This window comes from Eupeodes corollae, chromosome 1 (genome assembly GCF_945859685.1).
Source record: "Eupeodes corollae chromosome 1, idEupCoro1.1, whole genome shotgun sequence".
Taxonomy (NCBI): Eukaryota; Metazoa; Arthropoda; class Insecta; order Diptera; family Syrphidae; genus Eupeodes; species Eupeodes corollae.
In genome coordinates, this window is record NC_079147.1 from 79,220,127 (window position 1) to 79,239,089 (window position 18,963).

Genomic DNA, 18,963 nt, shown 5'->3' on the forward strand with positions numbered 1-18,963 from the left:
GTGGAGTAAATAATGGTGTGGAACCAGTTTCAAAATTACAATATATTTTGTATTTTTATTAGCAACGAAAAAGATGCTTAAAGAAAGACTATCTATCTATAATTATCATAAAAAAATCAACATTTTTACTCGAAAATAGGGCGGCTGGCAGATTTTTGTTTATATTGTGCGGGACTATACTAATGAGAATTAAATAATGAGCGATCAATTAACAAATGGGATGGCATTAGAAAGAATATAATGATGCACATTGGTTTTGTATGCCTGCGAATCCTAATGAATGGGAAATATTGGATAAGGTGTTCCATATTCGTGTATTGTGACTAAAATAAGAACATTTGTACTTATCAGTACGACCGGAATTTCGCTCAACTTTTAGCTGATGCTGTTAACTGAATAGAAAAAGAATACGGCTGGATATTTCTTTAGCGTAGTGTTTAAAGAAGAAAAGTGATAAAATAATGACAAGCATGAAACTTTAGGGTGTATCACACTCTAAGGTTTTTGAATACCTTTATATTCCCAATACAATAAAAACAGCGATACAAAAACGGGAAGCATTAAACGTATTGCGGCGGTGTTCAAGAGTACCAAAAACTTCAATAAGAAAAAGGTCACCTGTCTTTTTAATGAGAAGGTTATAGCTTTCAGTTAAATCCATCAATAAAAATTGAAACGGCTAATGAGCGTTAATAGCAATCAGTAAATTCACAGCATTAAAAAGCAGCTTTTTTAATGATGCCATCGCAACAATAAAAAATTTGAAAGTAATCAGTAAAACGAAATGACATTGGGCAGATTAAGCGAACATAAAGGACTTCATTTGAACTCAACTTCATACTTTGAACGTAAATTTTGACCAAGGCAACTAGTTAGTTTACAAGCGTCATGAATTTCAAATTCAGAACTTTACTTCTCAAATGTCTACTTTAAGTTCATAGTACAAAAAGTACCAACAAAATTACTGTTTTCGAAACACTGTTGGTATTTTACAGTCAGCTGTTCATTAAAAATTAATTTCAAAATCATTTTCTTTTAAAAAAAAAATATTTGGCACTCATCATAAATAATAAAGGTCAAAAATGTTTAACAAAAGTTTTACTGAAGGATAGACAAACAAAGGCAAGAAACTCAACTTTAGGAAAAAAAATCTTTAATTTCTAGAAATTTAGATCCACACTTGCCAATGGCTTAAAAAGGTTTAAATATTGCCCCTTTTTTCAATGTTTTCCTTTCTAAAAAATTCACAATGTACTCGTTTTCGTTTAGGGCTGTTCTTGATCAAAATAAGAAACAAAACGTATTAACTTGAACAAAACTTCTTTATTACAAATGAAAAATATTATTTTGATTACATGGAAACAGTGAAAAATAAATAAGCTTTAATTTGATTATTCTGAGCAAAGTAATTATTAAGTACAGTGATATTTCATATCGTAAGAGATGAAGCCTCTTACAGTTAGGAGTCTTTTGAAATAATTGAAAGCCTCTGACTCACGCAGATGGTAAGTGACCATAGCATCCTCGACGTTTTCAATCCACTTACTAATAGGGTAAGTATCGTCGCCACTAAATAATGGTAAGGACTCCTCGATATCACGTGACGAATGTGCACTAACGTGCTGGAACTCACGAATAGGGCTGTTAGTGCTGAGTTCAGCCAAACGTTTTTCCAATGCAGCGATTTCTTCCTTTTTCTTGACTAAATCACGGAGTTTTTCAAGACGTTGTGACACGGCGTTATCCTCGTCCTCATGTGCGTCATTATCATATTTTTTTTTTAGTTTATCGTAAGAAATGCAAACACTATTCAATTAAATGAGGAACTTTATCCCACTTCTGATTTATTATAGGGCTTTTCTTGACCAAAATAAGAAACAAAACGTATTAACTTGAACAAAACTTCTTTATTACTAATGAAAAATATTATTTTGATTACATGGAAACAGTGAAAAATAAATAAGCTTTAATTTGATATTTTAAGGTCTTAGTTTCTAACGAGATAGAAGCTGTTTTTCTTACTACGGAGTGATTCCTATACTTTGGCTCTTAAAAAATATGGATCATCACGCAAATGTAGATAAGCTACGATACGTGGACGATGAGATGTCACTCAAATATGGGTATTCTAATATTCCCGAAATACAAAATAAAAAAATAAAGCTATGGTTTAGAAATATGAATAAGGACCTTATGGAGAAGCCTGGCCTTTCCTCGATCTTAATCCCATAGAGAATCTGTGAGAAGATAGAGAAAGTTTAAAGGGCAAACCGAAAGCTTCAACGAGATATGACTCACGGTTAAAAGACAATGCCAACAATAAGCAGAGCATTACGTGATTCTTCCAACCCAATGGATTTGGACGAACACATATAATAAGATACTTTTCTTTAATTCTTGCATTGGCTGATGAAACCTTATTGCAGATTCGTTCAAAACTTCAGGCTTTCGAAACAAGTTTTTCTGGAGGTGTTAAACGATATTGAGGAAAAACTTAAACCGATGAAAAGTTAGCAATCTATATCAAATGTACTAAAACTAGCAACGGTTATAAAGTTCTTTGCCCAAGGAAGTTACCAATTGAGCGTAGGAAACGTTGATTCTATTCTGCTCTTAAATACAAATATACCACATAAAGAAACAAAGTAATTTTTTATAAGAGCAACTACATTTTCGCATAATTTTTCCTTTAGTGGCCAATAAAAAGCAACAAATATTTCACTTGTGAAACTTCAAAAAAAATAAATAAACTTATTCGCAATGAATGATAAATATTCACAATCGGTAGATTCCTTCCTTTACTGCGCCGTCCCTCGGGATTGGATTCGAAGACCTTCCGGGCTGGAGCGTTGATGTCCATCCGCTCTACATATGACCTAGCCATCTAAGTCGTTGGACTTTAATTCTGCTAACTAGGTCAGTGCCGCTGTACAGCCCGTACAGTTCGTCGTTATATCTTCTCCTCCATTCTCCATCTATGCGTACGGGACCAAAAATCACCCGAAGAATTTTTCTCTCGAATCATAATAAGACGCTCTCATCTTTCTTTGACAGAGTCCAGGTATCACCGCCATAAATGAGAACCGGGATGATGAGTGTCTTATAGATGGTGATTTTAAATGCTCGACAGAGGATTTTACTTCTCAATTGCCTTTTAAGTCCAAAGAAGCAGCGATTTGTAAGAGTTATTCTTGGCTTGATTTCAGCGCTCTTGTCGTTGTCTGTGTTGAGTGGTGCCTAGGTAGGCAAAGTCGTTAACTACCTTGAAATTATAGCTGTCCATGGTGACGTTTTGTCAAAGACGTCGTTGTTCAATGTTCTTTTTTAATGGCAGCATATACTTGTTCTTGCCCTTATTTACCACTGAACCTATCTTCTTCGTTTCCGTCGCAAGGCTCAAAAACGCTCCACTGAAATCACGCTTTGTTCTTTCAATTATGTCAATATCATCTGTGCATCCGAGTAATTGGATGGACCTTTGGAAGATTGTGCCTCTAGTGTTGACGGTTGAGTTTTGCACAATTCTTTCCAGAACGATATTGAAGAAGTCGCATGACAGTGCATCGCCTTGTTTAAAACCTTTTTTGACGTCAAATGCATCGGTGAGATCTTTTTCGACCTTGATAGATCATTCTACATCGTCATTCTGCACAAACGGATAAGTTTGACAGGGATGTAAAAACTAGACATTGCTCTGTAAAGCTCTTCCCTATAGATATTGTCATACGCGGCCTTAAAATCGATAAGGAGATGGTGGGTATCGATTTGAAGCTCCTGGGTTTTTTCTAAGATCTGCCGTAGTGTGAAAATGTATTCGATAGTGGACTCTCGTCGTCTGAAGCCACACTGATTAGGACCTATCAGGTTGTTGACGAACGGCTTTAGACGTTCACATAATACTTCAGAGATGATCTTATAGGCAATGTTAAGGAGACTGATGCTTCTCTAGTTGGCGCAATTTAGAGGGTCTCCTTTTTTATGAGAGATTCCACTCATCGGGCATGCTTTCTTCCGACCATATTTTGCAGATGAGTTGGTGCATGCTCCCTACCAAGTCATCACCTGCTGCTTTAAATAGTTCGGCATCGATGCCGTCAGTTTAGATATAGCTATCTTCACTTCGTCTAGGTCGCGTAGGCGGAATAGTTGATCTGCGTCGTCTAGGTTGAGTGGTTCTATCTCCCTTACAGCGTAATTCGGTTCGTCATCGCCATTATATAATTTGGAGAAGTGGTATTTCCATATTTTCAACATAGACTGCGGTTCTACAACGATGTTCCCCTGATCGTCTTTACAGGCTTCGGTTCGTGGCTGGTACCCTTGGGAAGTTTTTTTAACTTTTGGTAAAATTAACGAACTCATTCCTGTTGTGACATTCCTCTATCTCCTCGATTGCGCTTCTCATGCTCTCTTTTTTTCCGTCTAAGAAGCCGGTGTTCCTCTCTCCTCTTCTGCTCGTAGAGCTCACGAGCAGATCTAGTCCTTTTGTGCAGCGCCGTTTTGTATGCCTGTTGTTTCGCTGCGCGCGCTTGCCGATGTTCGTCGTCAAACCAGGGGTTTCGCTGTGGTGACCGAGAGAAACCTAGCACCTCAAAGGCGGCATCTCTGATGGCTGCAAGGCAATGTTGCCGCTGGTTTTCAATGCTTAATGCAGGCAGCATAGGACTTTTTGAGAGGTTATTGGAGACTCGATCTCAAAAGGACATGGCAATCTCTTGCAATTGTAACGTCAAAACGTCTCACAGTACTTCCTATTTTTGGCTTTGATCGGGATATCCGTAGCCGTACCTTCGCTACAACGAGGTAGTGGTCCGAGTCAATGTTGGCCCCTCGGAATGTTCGAATATCCTGTATACTGGAGAAGTGTCGTACTTCGATTGCAATGTGGTCAATCTGGTTGACAGTTGATTGATTAAGAGATTTCCATCAAGATGTGTGAACTGCGTACTAGCTACCAGAACGTCTCGCCCCGCAGCAAAATCTATGAGCCTGAATTCGTTGTCGGAGGTAGTGTCATGCAGGCTGTATCTCCCAATTGTGCCACCAAAGATCTCTTCCTAGCTTGGCATTCAAATCTCCTAAGATAATTTTAATGTCATAGCCAAGTCCAAGAGCTCGAAGAATATGTCTTTGGTGTCTTCATATTTCTCTTCTGTTGGGGCATGCGCGCATATTAGGATTATGTTGGGGAATTTAGCCTTGATGCGGATTGTCGTGATGCGCTCGCTCACACTATTGAAACTCAAGACTTTTTGCCTGAGTCTAGTTGCAACAACAAATCCACACCCAAATAGACGCTGTCTTTGTTCTCGCTAGCAGTCGCCGTAGTATACATCGCAGTCTTTTAGTTTGCGTTTGCCCGGTAATCCCTTAAACACAAATTTAGTCTTTAATTCTAATTTTTACCAATGGAAATTAATTATCTCTTTGTTCCAAAAACAATTCTCAAAAATTACCAACTTTTCAGCGGCAATTCTAAAAATCCTAAATCTAAACAGCAACTTTCGTAGCTTCTGTTAATCTTCAATACCAACTAATCAATTCCTTTTACCCAAAAACCCCTAAACCTAACCCTAATTGCTGTAGCGACACATATGTAGGCAGTTAAAGAGAATTCGGGACACTGTTTTGTAGACTTTCATATCGAACCAAAATTATCGAATTTATTGCTAATAATGCAATTATTCGTTCAATGAATTTTGTAAGAGGAAATGGTTGCCAAAAATACGCCCACATCTGTGCAATGTTTACCCTTTATGTAAAATTAACTTTAACTGAACGTAAACCTCTTCATTTATAATCAACAATTATTATTGTTGAATTGAATTGAAAATTGATATTTTTAAATTGCATTTTAAAATAACAGACAAAATATTAAAACAAAAAAAAAACCATAATCCATTTGTAGGCCAGACGAGACTCATACCCAGCCAAGGCGCCTTCCACTTGACCAAAACGTTTTATCCGAACGACCACGACGACGACGGGTATTTATATATATATCCCCATTTGATTAATAATCATCTCAGGTTATTGAATTTGGCGCGAAGCTATTACACTGTCGCTCATCAACGATGCGGCGACTAAACATTTTGTTGTTGTTGTTGTGTTGAATTTAATGAGCACTCACTCCAAGTTTGTTTAAACAATTCCTTCTCCACTCCTCGACACATCTCCGCCTCTCTATAGTTAAGCTGTTTGTGCATTTATCAAAGTATAAATCATATGAATTCACATAAAAGGTAAAAACAACAAAATCAAGTTATCTTTTATGTATATGTACTTTCTAAGTCTTGAATCTTGAATCTTGATACTAAAACTAACTAAAATTGCAACTAAAAATTTATTGACACATTCTAATGGTTAGATTTGTATGTAGTTCTTTCAACAGTCGGTGTTTTGTCTTTGTCTTGAGCTTGACTTTGGAGTGACTACTTTTTTCGCTTTCTCCGCGGTTTCTTTAGCGAATCACCATCATCGTCGCTATCGTCTGAATGACTGCTGCTGCTGCCTCGGTCTCTGTCTCTGTCTCGATCTCTATTTTGCTGCTGTCCCCATTCCTTTCGCAACTCACTGAGCATCCCAGGTGTAAGAAGTCCCTGAGCCAGCAGGCGTTCAGTTAACCTACCCCTGGCGCTAGATGGTACACGAGGTTCTGTCAAGGGATTAGAATGGTTTTCATCAAATAGTGGCATAAAACTTGTCTTACCTTTGGTGTAGGTTGTTTTTCTCATTGGATACGAAGCCTCATTGTCTCCAGCTTGTTGACTGGCTTCGGTGTTTTTGAGCAGACGTGTGATTTGGAATACCCCCTGTTGGATAATCTCATCGAGCTCTTTTTGGGATTCCCGGACTTGGGCTGCGTCGGGGAACATGTCTGTGAAGCGATAGCTCAGCCAAAGATACAGATCCATGACGTCAAACACCGATTCCAAATGAACCAAGTCTAGGATGGTTCTTGGCAAACCCAGTGGCCAGCCACAGTGGTGAGCAATGAACTCGTAGGAGATTGGTTCACTTCTGCTATATTGTCTGGAAATCTATGAAAAAGAGGGATAAGAATCATGCCCATAAAGAATCAACCATCTGGATTACTTACTTTAAGGAACATGGAACAGACGAATGCCATTTTTTTGTTGATGGGCGCACAGCAGAAGACATATCGAGCCCTCAGCGGCAGAGGTACATGTTGAATCATCTCAGCTAAGAATTTAAAATCTTCTATGTTACACATGAAGTACAAGGAATCATCCACGGTGCAGAGGGTCACAAAAATATCCTGGAATTGTCAATTAAATGTTTGTCATCGTTTATAGAAGGGTCGTGCGGACGACATTGGGCAGAGAGCTTACCATTAAATTACTTAAAGTCGAATTTGGAAGATGATATGCATACAACTCGATTTGATCGGCAGTTGGATGGAGTCCGGCCTGTTTCAATGGATCCGGACTTTGGGTGAGAATATTTTTCAATGTCGGCAGATCTTCAGCCCTGTAGGTCGTTACAAAACCGTGTTCCCATTGGGTTTTGAAGCGACCAGCTCGCCCTGCTATTTGGAGCGCCTGTGATATCGAAATCGTATCAATCTCTCGCTCACCTTTTTCGTTCATTGACGGTTTTATTATTGAGTAGAAAATTATTCGACGGATGCTCCTGGAAAAATATGGCGTCATGAATTAAATACCAAAATATCCCAAGGAAGTCTCACAAATTCAAACCCATTCCAATGGCGTCTGTGGCAACCATGACCTTACAACTATTGTCAGGATCGTTGAATTTAGCTGCTTGGGCGAGTTTTGTTCCCGGCGGGAGTCCTCCATAGATCACAGCCACCTCTTTGCCTCTCGCTTCGATCTCCCTGGACACCGAGTAGATGTCGTTCTTATTGAAACAAACTATACAATCTCCCGGCTGGACATTGTCCAGCGTTACCAAGGCTGAATCTTCGACTGTCAGCTCGGTGAGCCGATTGTAGGTGTGGACTTCAACTGTTTCGTGGGTAGTCTCGCAGATCTTTTGCAGTAATTCTAGAGAACCAGCTTCTCCACAAACATGCACTTCATCGGCAATCAAGCCCAAAAAGGCTCTCGTCCACGCCCATCCTCGTTGGGGATCTTTAAGCAGCTGAATCTCGTCGATGACTGCAACTTCATCTGAAACAGAGATTTTAAAAATTGGTTGTTTACAATTTTAAAGGAGCTTTGTTTTACAAGGAGTGGTGACTGAAGTCATTTCCACGGTGCAGGCTACATGAGCGGCAGGTGTGTTTTCGTTGATTCCGAATTTTCTCTCCTCTCCAGTCACCAGATCACACGCAGTTCCCTAGAATCAAACAATTTTATGAAACTTAAACAAAAGTACTGCTTGCCAACTCACTCTTTCGTTGGATTTATTGAACACTTCGGTGGCAAGTAGCTTCAGAGGACCACAATAGACTCCAGATTTGGCTGTGAGGAACCGCTCCATGGCATGATAAGTCTTCCCTGAGTTTGTTGGGCCCGCGTGGAAGACGATTTTCCTCGTTATCGCTCTGGCACTCGGATACCAGTTGGCGGGGGTTCTCAGATCGGAAATCTTCTTCAAATCATCCATGCAGTCGAGGTGGGGGAAGATGGTCTTAGCGTGACGCAGAAAGTACGGGAAGATGTCGTCGATGTGACCAGCTCCATGGAGGATGTCGCTTATTGTGATGTGCAAGTCGACCGGCAAGTTCTCTGCCTCGATGCAGAATCGCCGGAACGATGCAAACGCTTGTTGCTGTAAGTAGGCTGCAACGATTTAAAACATGTTTTAATGGATTTCTTGACTTTTTGGCTATGAACTTTTACCATCGAGTCCATTTTCGAGACACAATAATTTAATCTCTCGTTTCTGGGTGAATTTATTGAGTGTATTCAATAAATCTGTTTTGTCCAGCTTCCCCACAAGTTCAGCTCCAACATTTAATTCATCATCAGTCGGCCGGACGAAGACAGGCTTAAATAAGGCAGAAACATTGTTGGGACCTGGCTTCTTGCCACGGGCCTGATGGTAGCCGGTGAGATGGACACATTTCGATAGAATATGTGGTTGTCGCGGCAGATAGACTTTTGAAATAGACAGACGATGTGTTACGGAACATATTAGACCGATTCCACGTCTTGAATTTAACATTATATTAAAATTTTTTAAAGAAATAAAAATAACTACAAACGATTTTTCTCCATGTGAAATTTAATTTCTATTTTACATCACAATATACTAAACGACAACGGCGTGCGGAGTGAGAAATGTCAGTGTCAGGTCAATCAAATGACAGATTTGAATGTGACATTGTGATGAATTTTTAAAATGAACAAATTCATTATGGATTATATGCATTGTTGTATTTTGTTTGGTTTCAAACTTGTGTACACTACGAATGAAAATTAATATTGTTTTTCATTGGTTGCAATTTAAGCACTGTTAACGTATTTATTTGTTAAATGAAGGACATAGTCGGATTATTTAAGTGCTATATTTTCCATTTTGACGTCTCTAAGTTGCTGGATAATTCATTTTTCGTTTTTGAAAGCTAAACTAAAGGGCCTTGCACATGAGAGCGAACAACTAATAAACGAATGGACGAACAAAAGTGATTTTTTACATTTCAAAAAGTCAATTTCGAACATAAACACATTTAAATTATAAGAAACCAATTGACAATTAATGTAAATAAAATATGCATTTTGAAAACAAGTAAAATTTTGATAGAAAAATTTGGTAGTAACAAATTGCAGTATGGTAATATGCAAAAGCTTTTGAACTTGAAATAGGAAACAACAGACGGCGTTTCAAAATTAATATAACTTTGCTCCGCCAAACCCACAAGGCAAGCAAGCTAAAGAAATGAAATAACTTTTAAAGGGAGTTTTCTATAAAAATAAGTCCATATCTAGAATTTAAATGACACCTTTACTACAAGGTAAGAAACTGTCAATTCGATTTTTATAAAACAATGACTTACTTACTTACTTAAGGTGGCGCTACAGTATTGTGTGAACTAAGGTCTCACCCAACAAACTTCTCCATCTAGCTCGGTCCTTAGATATATGTCTCCAGTTTCGCGCTACAAGTTGGGTGAGGTCATTTTCCACTTGTGCGCGCCACTTGATTCGCGGCCTTCCTCTACTGCACTGTCCTGTGTGTGTGGATTCAAAGATTTTCCGGGCTGGAGCATTGGTTTCCATGCGCTTTTCGTGACCGATCCATCTTAGTCGTTGGACTATAACCCTTCTGGCTAAGTCTACGTCGCTGTACAGCCAGAACAGCTCGTCGTTCCATCTTCTCATCCACTCTCCTTCGATGCATACGGGACCGTAGATCACACCAAGAACTTTTATCTCGAACCGACCCAAGGTGCTTTTATCCACTTTTGTCATAGTCCATGCTTCTGCACTTTATAGCAGGACGGTATGAAAAGGGTCTTATATAGCAACACTTTGTTCTTTCGCCATAGGATCTTACCACTCAATTACTTTCTTAGCACAAAGAAACCGCGGTTAGCAAGAGTTATTTTGCGTTTTATCTCAGCGCTGGTGTTGTTTTCTGTGTTTAACGTTTAAGACGTCGGTGTTGTAGGTTCTTTCTTCACGACAGCATGTGCTTCGAAAACCCAATTTTTGCCTACCTCTGTCTCAGTGCTCACAAAAGACCCATTGACATCAAGCTGAGTTCTTCCCATTATGTCAATGTCATCAGCATTTGCTAGTAATTGAAAAGACTTTTGAAAGGTATTGCCTTTAGTGTAGATGTGTGAGCTCTGCAATATTCTTTCAAGTACGATGTTAGGAAAATCGCATGACAGCGCATCACCTTGTCTAAAACCTTTTTTGGGATCGAAAGGTTCTATTAAGTTGTTCCAACCTTTATGGAGCAATACAAAATCTAAATGGCCTTCATGCACAAACGGACGACTTTGGCAGTGATGCCTACACTAGATATGGCTCTATACAGCACGTCCCTGTAGATGCTGTAGTATACGGCCTTAAAATCGATAAAAAGACGGTGGGTTTCGATTTGGTGTAATTGGTTATTATTTTGCAGAATCGGGCAAACAATACTGTGGTTCCATTTATTGGACAAGCTTTGTTCCGACCACATCTTACAGATAAGCTGGTGCTTGGCATTCAAGCCATTTGTTCCAGCGGCTTTGTTAGACTTAAGCTTAGATATGGTTATCTTTACTTCGTCTAAGCCGGGAGGACGGGATTGTTGGCTTTCGTCGTCTATGTTAAATGGACCATCCTGCCTAACAGCGGAATTCGGTTCGTCGTCGCTGTTATACAGTGTGCAGATGTGGTCCTTCCATATCCTCAGCATTGACTGCACTGCGGTTCCACTATGATGCTTCCACTTTCGTCATTGCAGCCTTCGGGTCAGGTTTATGAACCTGTGAATTTCGTTTCACCTGTTCATGAAACTTTCGAACTTCATTCCTGCTTCTAAACCTCTCAACATCTTCTCTTTTTTTCTTCTGAGAAGTCGGTGTTCCTCTCGCCTCTTCTGCTCATAGAGCTCATGAGCAGCTCTCGTTCTCTTCCTTTTATGCAGAACCACTTTGAGTGCCTGTTATTGGGCATCAAGCCAGGGGTTTCTTGTTGGTGGTTGCTTGAAACACAGCACGTCAGAGGCGGCCTTTCTCATTGCATCTTGGCAATGAAAATCAGTGGCGACATTGTGTTTGAGGTTTTTTTTGTTTTAGAATATGAACCAAAAATTAAATTAACGACACTAAAATGTTGAATTATATAACTCATTAAATTATCACGTAATTAAAAATTAGATTGCATACATAACAAAGAACTTCGTATGACAGCTGAGTTTTACAGGTCTCAAATGACTGTAGATTTCTTCTGAAGATGAAACAACGTTAGTTGTTGTATATTTAATCTAAGCGATATGCGTCATATTAATTAAAGTACATATTACATTACCTTTATGGCCAGAAACGCCACTTAACTACACAATATGGCGAAAACCGCCGAGAACATGATGATATTACAGTTGAAAGGATATTATAAGAATGTTGTACAGTATATTGTGTTGTAAGATCTGTTAAAATCAAATAAAATATATGAAATGTCATGGAATGACAGCGAAAATTCCATTTTTTGTTAACATCCATAGTCAAATTACAATTCTTCAAGGAAGTCCAATGGCTAGTCACTAGCTGTCTTATTTTAAATTAAGAACATACAAAATTCCAAAAAATTTCCAATCACAAGGTTCAAAACTTTTTTCTTTACGCGGTGTTAACATAATGCCTAAGTCTTCTTTTTATTTGATGATGAGAAAAAAAAATCGTTACTTTAAGAAATAAAAGAACAAATAACGCAAACCACACCTTCAAAAAATGTACACTTAGCCTTATGAAATCGAAAATAATTTTAATCAAACAGATGTCTCTCTCCATGACAACCCTTATGTCATGGTTGTCAACTGATTTTGACACAACAAATGAACGAATCCAATTGCAAGCAAATACCAAAAACATAATTTTATGAGTCATTTTTTTGTAAACATCTCGAATTGTTATTGAAAATTACTTTAAAATACAATGGGTTTATTTGGAAAAACAGCTTCAAAAGATCCCAAAGAACAGGTAAACAAAACATTTCACAAACTCCTAGAGACACAGAGTATGAAACTTGTTTATTTCTAGGTCAACGAATGGACGCATAAAATCCGTAAAGAGGGCAACCAACTGGATCGACAAATTCGCAGCATTCAACGAGAGGAGGAAAAGGTGAAACGAGCTCTGAAGCAAGCCGCAACCAAAAATGACCGTGACACTTGTGTAATATTGGCCAAGGAAATCGTTGGTGCCCGCAAGGCCATCAACAGAATCTACACCAGCAAGGCGCACCTCAATTCGGTGCAGTTGCAAATGAAGACTCAATTAGGTGAGTTAATCGATTGTAGAATAGCAATGAATGAGATCATAATATTTTGTGTGTTTACTTTAGCTACCCTCCGAGTTGCTGGTTCCCTGCAAAAGTCCACCGAAGTCATGCAAGCCATGCAAAACCTCGTTCGGTATCCCGAACTGGCCGGAATTATGCGGGACATGTCCAAGGAAATGATGAAGGCTGGCATAATCGATGAAATGCTCGAAGAGACCATGGACAGCCTTGAAGATTCAGAGGAGCTGGAGGAAGACGCACAAAAAGAAGTGGACAAAGTTCTGTGGGAGATCACCGAAGGCAAACTCGGCGAAGCACCTCTTCCTCCACAAGGAGCGTCCATCGAAGAAGTCCAACCTACACCTACAACAGCAGTGGATGATGACGAAGATATCGAGAAAGATTTGCAAGAGATGCAGCAACAATTGACTTCGTTGCGGTCGTAAGCGCCTTCAATGATCGAAGCGCTCAGAAATCGAGTCTCTAGAATCGAGAAATTACCCCGTTTCCGTTGGGCTGATCCGAGATACAAGAAATCTGTGCTCGCACTCGTAGGTTCTCGGTGATATTTTTATTTCTAATATTTGTTTATTAATTTTTGTCTTAAAAAAAGGAACTCCACTATTTTTATACTAAAACCAAAACCTAGTCGCTGCAATGTAAATTTTGTCCTTTTCTTTCTTTCTTTGCCTATCACTTCTTGGATTTTGCTCATCTCTCTCTCTCTCTATGTAAACTTTAGGTCGATTAATGAAATCCCAAAACTCATTTGCAATTGGGTTGGATATTTTATTTTTGAGACAAACTTGAGCTTCTTTTGAAACACGAAGATACACATAACATTTACGTGGTGTATTTTTTGTATATAAAACCAGGAACTTACTTACATTACACTTTTATTTATGTTCTTTAGAATTTAGTGAAAATAAAATAAAAATAATTTAAAAACGAAACTAAAATTTAATATATTTGAATAAACATAAGCACTTAAGAAAGAAGCGTTTTATTAATTTTAACTTAAAACGTTTATCATTTAAAAATTGTTCTTGGTAATTATTTCCGAACTCTTGTGTTTGAAATCTTAAATTAAAGTCTTTTGAAATCAGGTTGAAAGGTCTGTTTGAAAAATACATAACTTTCGTTTATATACAAACATACATTTCTTATCGATTTCTTCGAAAGTTGCTAAATTTCGAACACAAAATATTTAATATGGGATGCTATCTAAGAGCTCTTGACAGTTTTTTAACGGCTTACAAGAAATTGAAAGAATTCAGATTTGGTCTGTTCTTTTTAAACAATTATTGGGTAGGTTCAGGCAACATACATAAAGTACTTCATTTACATTTTTTCGAAGTCAACAAGTAAGTTTTTCAAGTGTCATACATTTCAAACTCGCAACCTTACTTCACAAATACATTCTGTTGATCGTACAAAAACTGCCGAAGACATTATTGTCTACAAAACAAAAACACTCCTCAGACAACCTGCACGTCCACTTAGATTTGTTGTTTGTATTGTAAAGAAATATCACTTATTTCTTTTCCAAATTGACAACTTTCCGATTCTCGAAAGTTTCGCAAGTTTCGAGAATCGGATTAGCCAGCTGCCGAAAAATTACATTCCCATTAAAGAAACTTTAATGGAAAGTTGACTGGAAAGTTAGTCAAGATAAATCTCCCTTGCTATTAATTCAAGTCTACTTCTAGCAAAATGACAGTTGATCATGTTTTTTCAGCTAAACTTTATTTCTCTATAATTTATTTATTTTCTGCACAATTTCTTTTAATGCTAACTTTAAAAAGGTTGCTTGTCAATTTGGAAAAGAAATAACAAATATTTCTTTACAATAACAAGAAGTGTTTTTTAGACAACAATGGTTTTTGGCACGATCAACTGAAGTTTAGGTTAGAAAGTTGGGTTCCGAGTTTGAAATTTATGACACTTGATAAACTAACTAGTTGCCTTATGAATATGAAGTCCCTTATGTTGTGTGAACCTCAACATAGAGCAATGAAGTTTAACTTTCAGTTTAATGAAAAAAACATGATCAACTGTCATTTTAAAAGAAGTAGACTTGACTTGATAGTTAAGGCGATTTTTCCTGACTAACTTTCTAGTCAATTTTCCAATAAAGTTGCCTTAAAATTTTTTGACAGCTGGCCAATCAGATACTCGAAACTTGCCTTATTATTTTATATTTTAATTTATTGAACCATAAAAATTTATATACATTTGGCTTAATTCTAACATAAATAATATTTAACAATAACTTTAACTAAAACATTTGTTGGCACAAAGGTAGCCTAACTTTATACATTGATAAAATTCAAAATTTAACATTTGTTTAACATGAAGTCGATGGCTAAAAAAAAGTGTCGTTGGCGAGGTTCATCTCGGGTTGTTCAGTCCCGGTTGTCCTGATGAAGGTTGGATGGGTGTGGCGGTGTTCAGCCGCGGTAGTATGCTGACTCCATTCCAGCATAGAAGGAGACGTCGTCGTCAATGGGGAGTTTGTCCAAGATATCCATAACACAAAGGTATCTCGCGTCCGGGTGTCGTTCCTGATTGGCTTTTGGTGATTATCTTCCTTGCTGCCTGTGCAAGGAATTGGTCAAGTGGCTTGATTTCAGCTTCTTCGTAGACTCTACGATTACTATAGTCCTTCTGTCGTTGACGGTCGAATTGTAGATCGGTGCATATCCTTAGTATCTTCCTCTCGAAGACATTAAGTCTTTCCATTGCAGTTTTTGATATGGTGAACCATATCGGAAAACCGTAGGTGATAACCGGTCTTAGCAGTTGTTTGTATATCAACATTTTGGTTGGTTTACTTAATCGAGTTTTCTTCTTCAAGAGAGGATGAACTCGATGGAGTGCGATGTTGGCTTATGTTATCACAGCCTAAGAGTGAGGGTTGAAGCGGAGCAGCTCATTGAAGTGTATTCCCAGGTATTTGGCGTTCTTCTTGGCTTTAATCCTTGATCCATCCGGGAACGTCAAAACAAGGTTTCGGGCCACTGCCGCCGATCTACAGCGGCTGTTGTTGGTGTATTGCACCGCTCTTTCAGCTGATCCACCATCGACGAAAAAAGTATATTTGCAGAAATTGATGCATTGAACCATTGCATACAATCATTTGTTGAAGAATACGATATGTGACTTCTTATCTCGATATTCGAACCGATTTTTTCGGACTTTGAGGCGTGACATGAGTAACAGCAATGTTGGCAGTCAATCGACCATCGTCATCATGGATCCACGTATTGCACTTATTTTGTATTGGTATAGAAATTTTAATGATATAGAAATTGTCATAGAAATGTTAATGAACGTAATGAACGAATTCGATGAAATTTTGTTCGTGTGAACGAGACATTATAAAGATAAGCGCTACTAATCATGTGTACGATAAAAATACATTCGAGATTTATCAAATCGTAGTGACAAGTACGTACGGTATACGGACAAAATTATTTCACGAATCCGGGATTTTCAAGAATGGGCTTCGTGTGAAAGCACAAATATAACACTTGCTGCCACTACTATATTCGATAAAATCCCGTATACGGTATACGAGAAAAATATGGTCGTCTGCCTTACCTCACAAGTCTGCATGAAACCGCTTCTCAAATTATATTATCTCTAAAGGCGAAAGCAGTTATTTTATTCAAGAAAATGGAATCGGGATCACTTCCATCGAACAATGGTTTCAGTGGCTGTGGTGATGTAAGTAATTGATCCAGTTTGAATTTTCCACTTGCGCAGCACAATCCAACCATTTCTCTTTTGAACTTTCTATGATAAAAAAAACACTCACTACATTTTTTTTTTAAGTTTTTTTGCATTTTTTTTATTATCTTTCAAAACGTTGTTTGAAATCGATTTCTCTGACATTTCTAGAGACATGGTTGACTAGAAAAGATTCCCAAAAGTAAGCTTTGGGTTTGAATATAGGGCCCTTGAAACGTAAAAAAATTAAAAAAAGTTCAATTCCACAAATCGGAACCTTTACAATAGCTTTCTATGGGAAGCTAAACGGAGTTCAATATAAACTGCTATAAACCTCACGGAGCCCGAGAACTTTCCAACGAATGCAAAACCGTGCAAATCGGTCAGTGCGTTCTGGAGTTATAGCGTCAGGAAGGAAAATCCAACTTATTTTTATATTATAGATTGATCGCACATCACACAAAGAAATTTTGTTGAGAAAAAAAAAGATGAATTGCGCAGTTATTTTTCGCTAAAAATGCATTTTTCTATTTTCCGGGCGGAAAATCATTCCCCTGAACAGTTGATACTTTTATGTTCAAAAGTGAACAGTGTTACGGAATATAAATATCTAGACTAGAAGTTACCATCACTCAAAATTTTAGTACGGATAGGCATTGGAAAGAGACACTAATGCGGACGAAAATAACAATTAGCGAAACATGGAATAGTTGTTTCTATAATTAAAGTATCAGCGGTATCAGCATTTCAGCATCTATCCATTTGTATGTTTCACAGATCTGGGCAACCAAGCTTCTACGGTACATTTGTAAACGAATCTTCCAACTTTTACAAAACTACGTCATCATGTTATAAACACGATTATCACCTCTGTTCAGAAAAAACCTTAACAATGTAAGTTGAGTACATAATAAAAGTTTTGAAAATGGATAATTATCAACTTCCAAAGATGGAAGCTCTCCTAGTCATAAGGACTACAAGAAGCTAATGAGCTGAATGGCTGGATCTGCCGACAGAATGTGGCATAAGACCATATAACTAAACATTAACAATACAAATGAAGAAGAAGAAACTTCGATTTACTAGCTCATTTCTGCAGTGTACTTAAATAAGCGAAAAAAATACTTGAATGACACAGCAGGATCTATCTGCATGCAACCCCACATACAGGTAAATCATAACTTGGAAGAAATGCTTGTTCTTGACAGTGGCATAAAATTATTCAAATTCTGCAAACAATCATTCTAATATATAAAATTCTCCTGTCACAGTGTTAGTTGCCATTCCCCTCCGAAACGGCTTAACCAATTTCAATGAAGTTTTGCATATACATTAGGTAGATCTGAGAATATTTTGTTATCTATTTTTATATTTCTAAGTGCTATGGTTTAATTGCATCAACATTGTACACGGTGCAACGATCTTACGATAATATTCAGTGGCGCTATGTACAATGAAGCATTGATTGCTATTGAGGATCTTTGCATTATCATTGCCAACTTACCAATCAGTCAACAACAAAAACAATTCTGAAACAGTGTAAAATTATCATCTAGTATGAATGCACTATGGCAAACAAACATACGCTTGGGGCGTTGAACCGGACTTTGAAAGATATAAAAAACAACGACAGACTATTTGGCGGTAATATTCTTTTCAGGTGATTTCAGACAAACACTTCCCATTATTCCGTGTTCAACGTACGCTGATGAGATCAATCCGCCACTGCGGCGTAATGTTAAAAAATTACAACTGAAAGTAAATATGCGTGTTCAAATGCTTCAAGATCCATCCGCTGAAACATTCTCAAAACAACAACCGCGAATCTCTAATCCCTATACCCACAGAATTGCCTATTCAATTCAATTGGCAATTGAAAACGATGTTTGTCTGCGGCTTAGATTTGAGCACTTCATGTTTTTCAAACGGCCAATTATTTGTAGAGTGCTCTCGAGTATTCTCTACAAATTATTTATATGACAAAACAACGTTTGTCGGGTCAGCTAGTATTTCTATAGAAAACAATTTATAAACGGAAGTTTTTAATAAAATATTTTAATTTTTATTATTTTAAAAAGTTGTATTTAATAGTTTTAATTAAGAATTGAATTTCACTTTTAAGATATTAGTTTGTATGTTTGTTTAATGGAATAAATAAACTAATTCCGTCTATAGAATTGAAGCATAAATCACATAGCAGCACCATCTTCAATTAATTTCTTTAACTTCTCTACCATGCTTTTAAAGCTTTACAACAAATTTTGCAGCATTGAATTGTTTAAAACCATCAAAGAGATAAAGTTAAAAA

At 37.6% G+C, this 18,963-nt stretch overlaps 2 protein-coding genes across 2 annotated transcripts; one reads left to right on the forward strand and one right to left on the reverse strand.

Moving 5' to 3' along the window:
- Positions 1-6,257: 6,257 nt before the first annotated feature.
- On the reverse strand, positions 6,258-9,277 carry LOC129941411 (ATP-dependent RNA helicase SUV3 homolog, mitochondrial). Its single transcript, XM_056050033.1, has 8 exons — positions 8,829-9,277; positions 8,377-8,768; positions 8,211-8,322; positions 7,709-8,153; positions 7,353-7,653; positions 7,100-7,279; positions 6,710-7,040; positions 6,258-6,655 (listed from the first exon to the last, which is right to left on the reverse strand). Exons 1-8 carry the CDS (start codon positions 9,151-9,153, stop codon positions 6,432-6,434), a joined length of 2,310 nt encoding a protein of 769 aa, XP_055906008.1. The 5' UTR covers positions 9,154-9,277; the 3' UTR covers positions 6,258-6,431.
- A 3,186-nt stretch (positions 9,278-12,463) lies between these two features.
- Positions 12,464-13,922, forward strand: LOC129938508 (charged multivesicular body protein 3). The gene is made up of 3 exons (XM_056046120.1): positions 12,464-12,622; positions 12,683-12,923; positions 12,987-13,922. Exons 1-3 carry the CDS (start codon positions 12,578-12,580, stop codon positions 13,367-13,369), a joined length of 669 nt encoding a protein of 222 aa, XP_055902095.1. The 5' UTR covers positions 12,464-12,577; the 3' UTR covers positions 13,370-13,922.
- The last annotated feature ends 5,041 nt before the right edge of the window (positions 13,923-18,963 follow it).

Bases quoted from the DNA above. Each gene is read 5' to 3' on its own strand.
- LOC129941411 (XM_056050033.1), bottom strand. From the start codon at position 9,153: ATGTTAAATTCAAGACGTGGAATCGGTCTAATATGTTCCGTAACACAT. The intron at 8,323-8,376 runs GTGAGTTGGCAA...GTTTGATTCTAG, and splicing joins TCAATAAATCCAACGAAAGA to GGAACTGCGTGTGATCTGGT. The intron at 7,654-7,708 runs GTGAGACTTCCT...ATATTTTTCCAG, and splicing joins ATTGGAATGGGTTTGAATTT to GAGCATCCGTCGAATAATTT.
- LOC129938508 (XM_056046120.1), top strand. From the start codon at position 12,578: ATGGGTTTATTTGGAAAAACAGCTTCAAAAGATCCCAAAGAACAG. The intron at 12,623-12,682 runs GTAAACAAAACA...GTTTATTTCTAG, and splicing joins CAAAAGATCCCAAAGAACAG to GTCAACGAATGGACGCATAA. The intron at 12,924-12,986 runs GTGAGTTAATCG...TGTTTACTTTAG, and splicing joins GCAAATGAAGACTCAATTAG to CTACCCTCCGAGTTGCTGGT.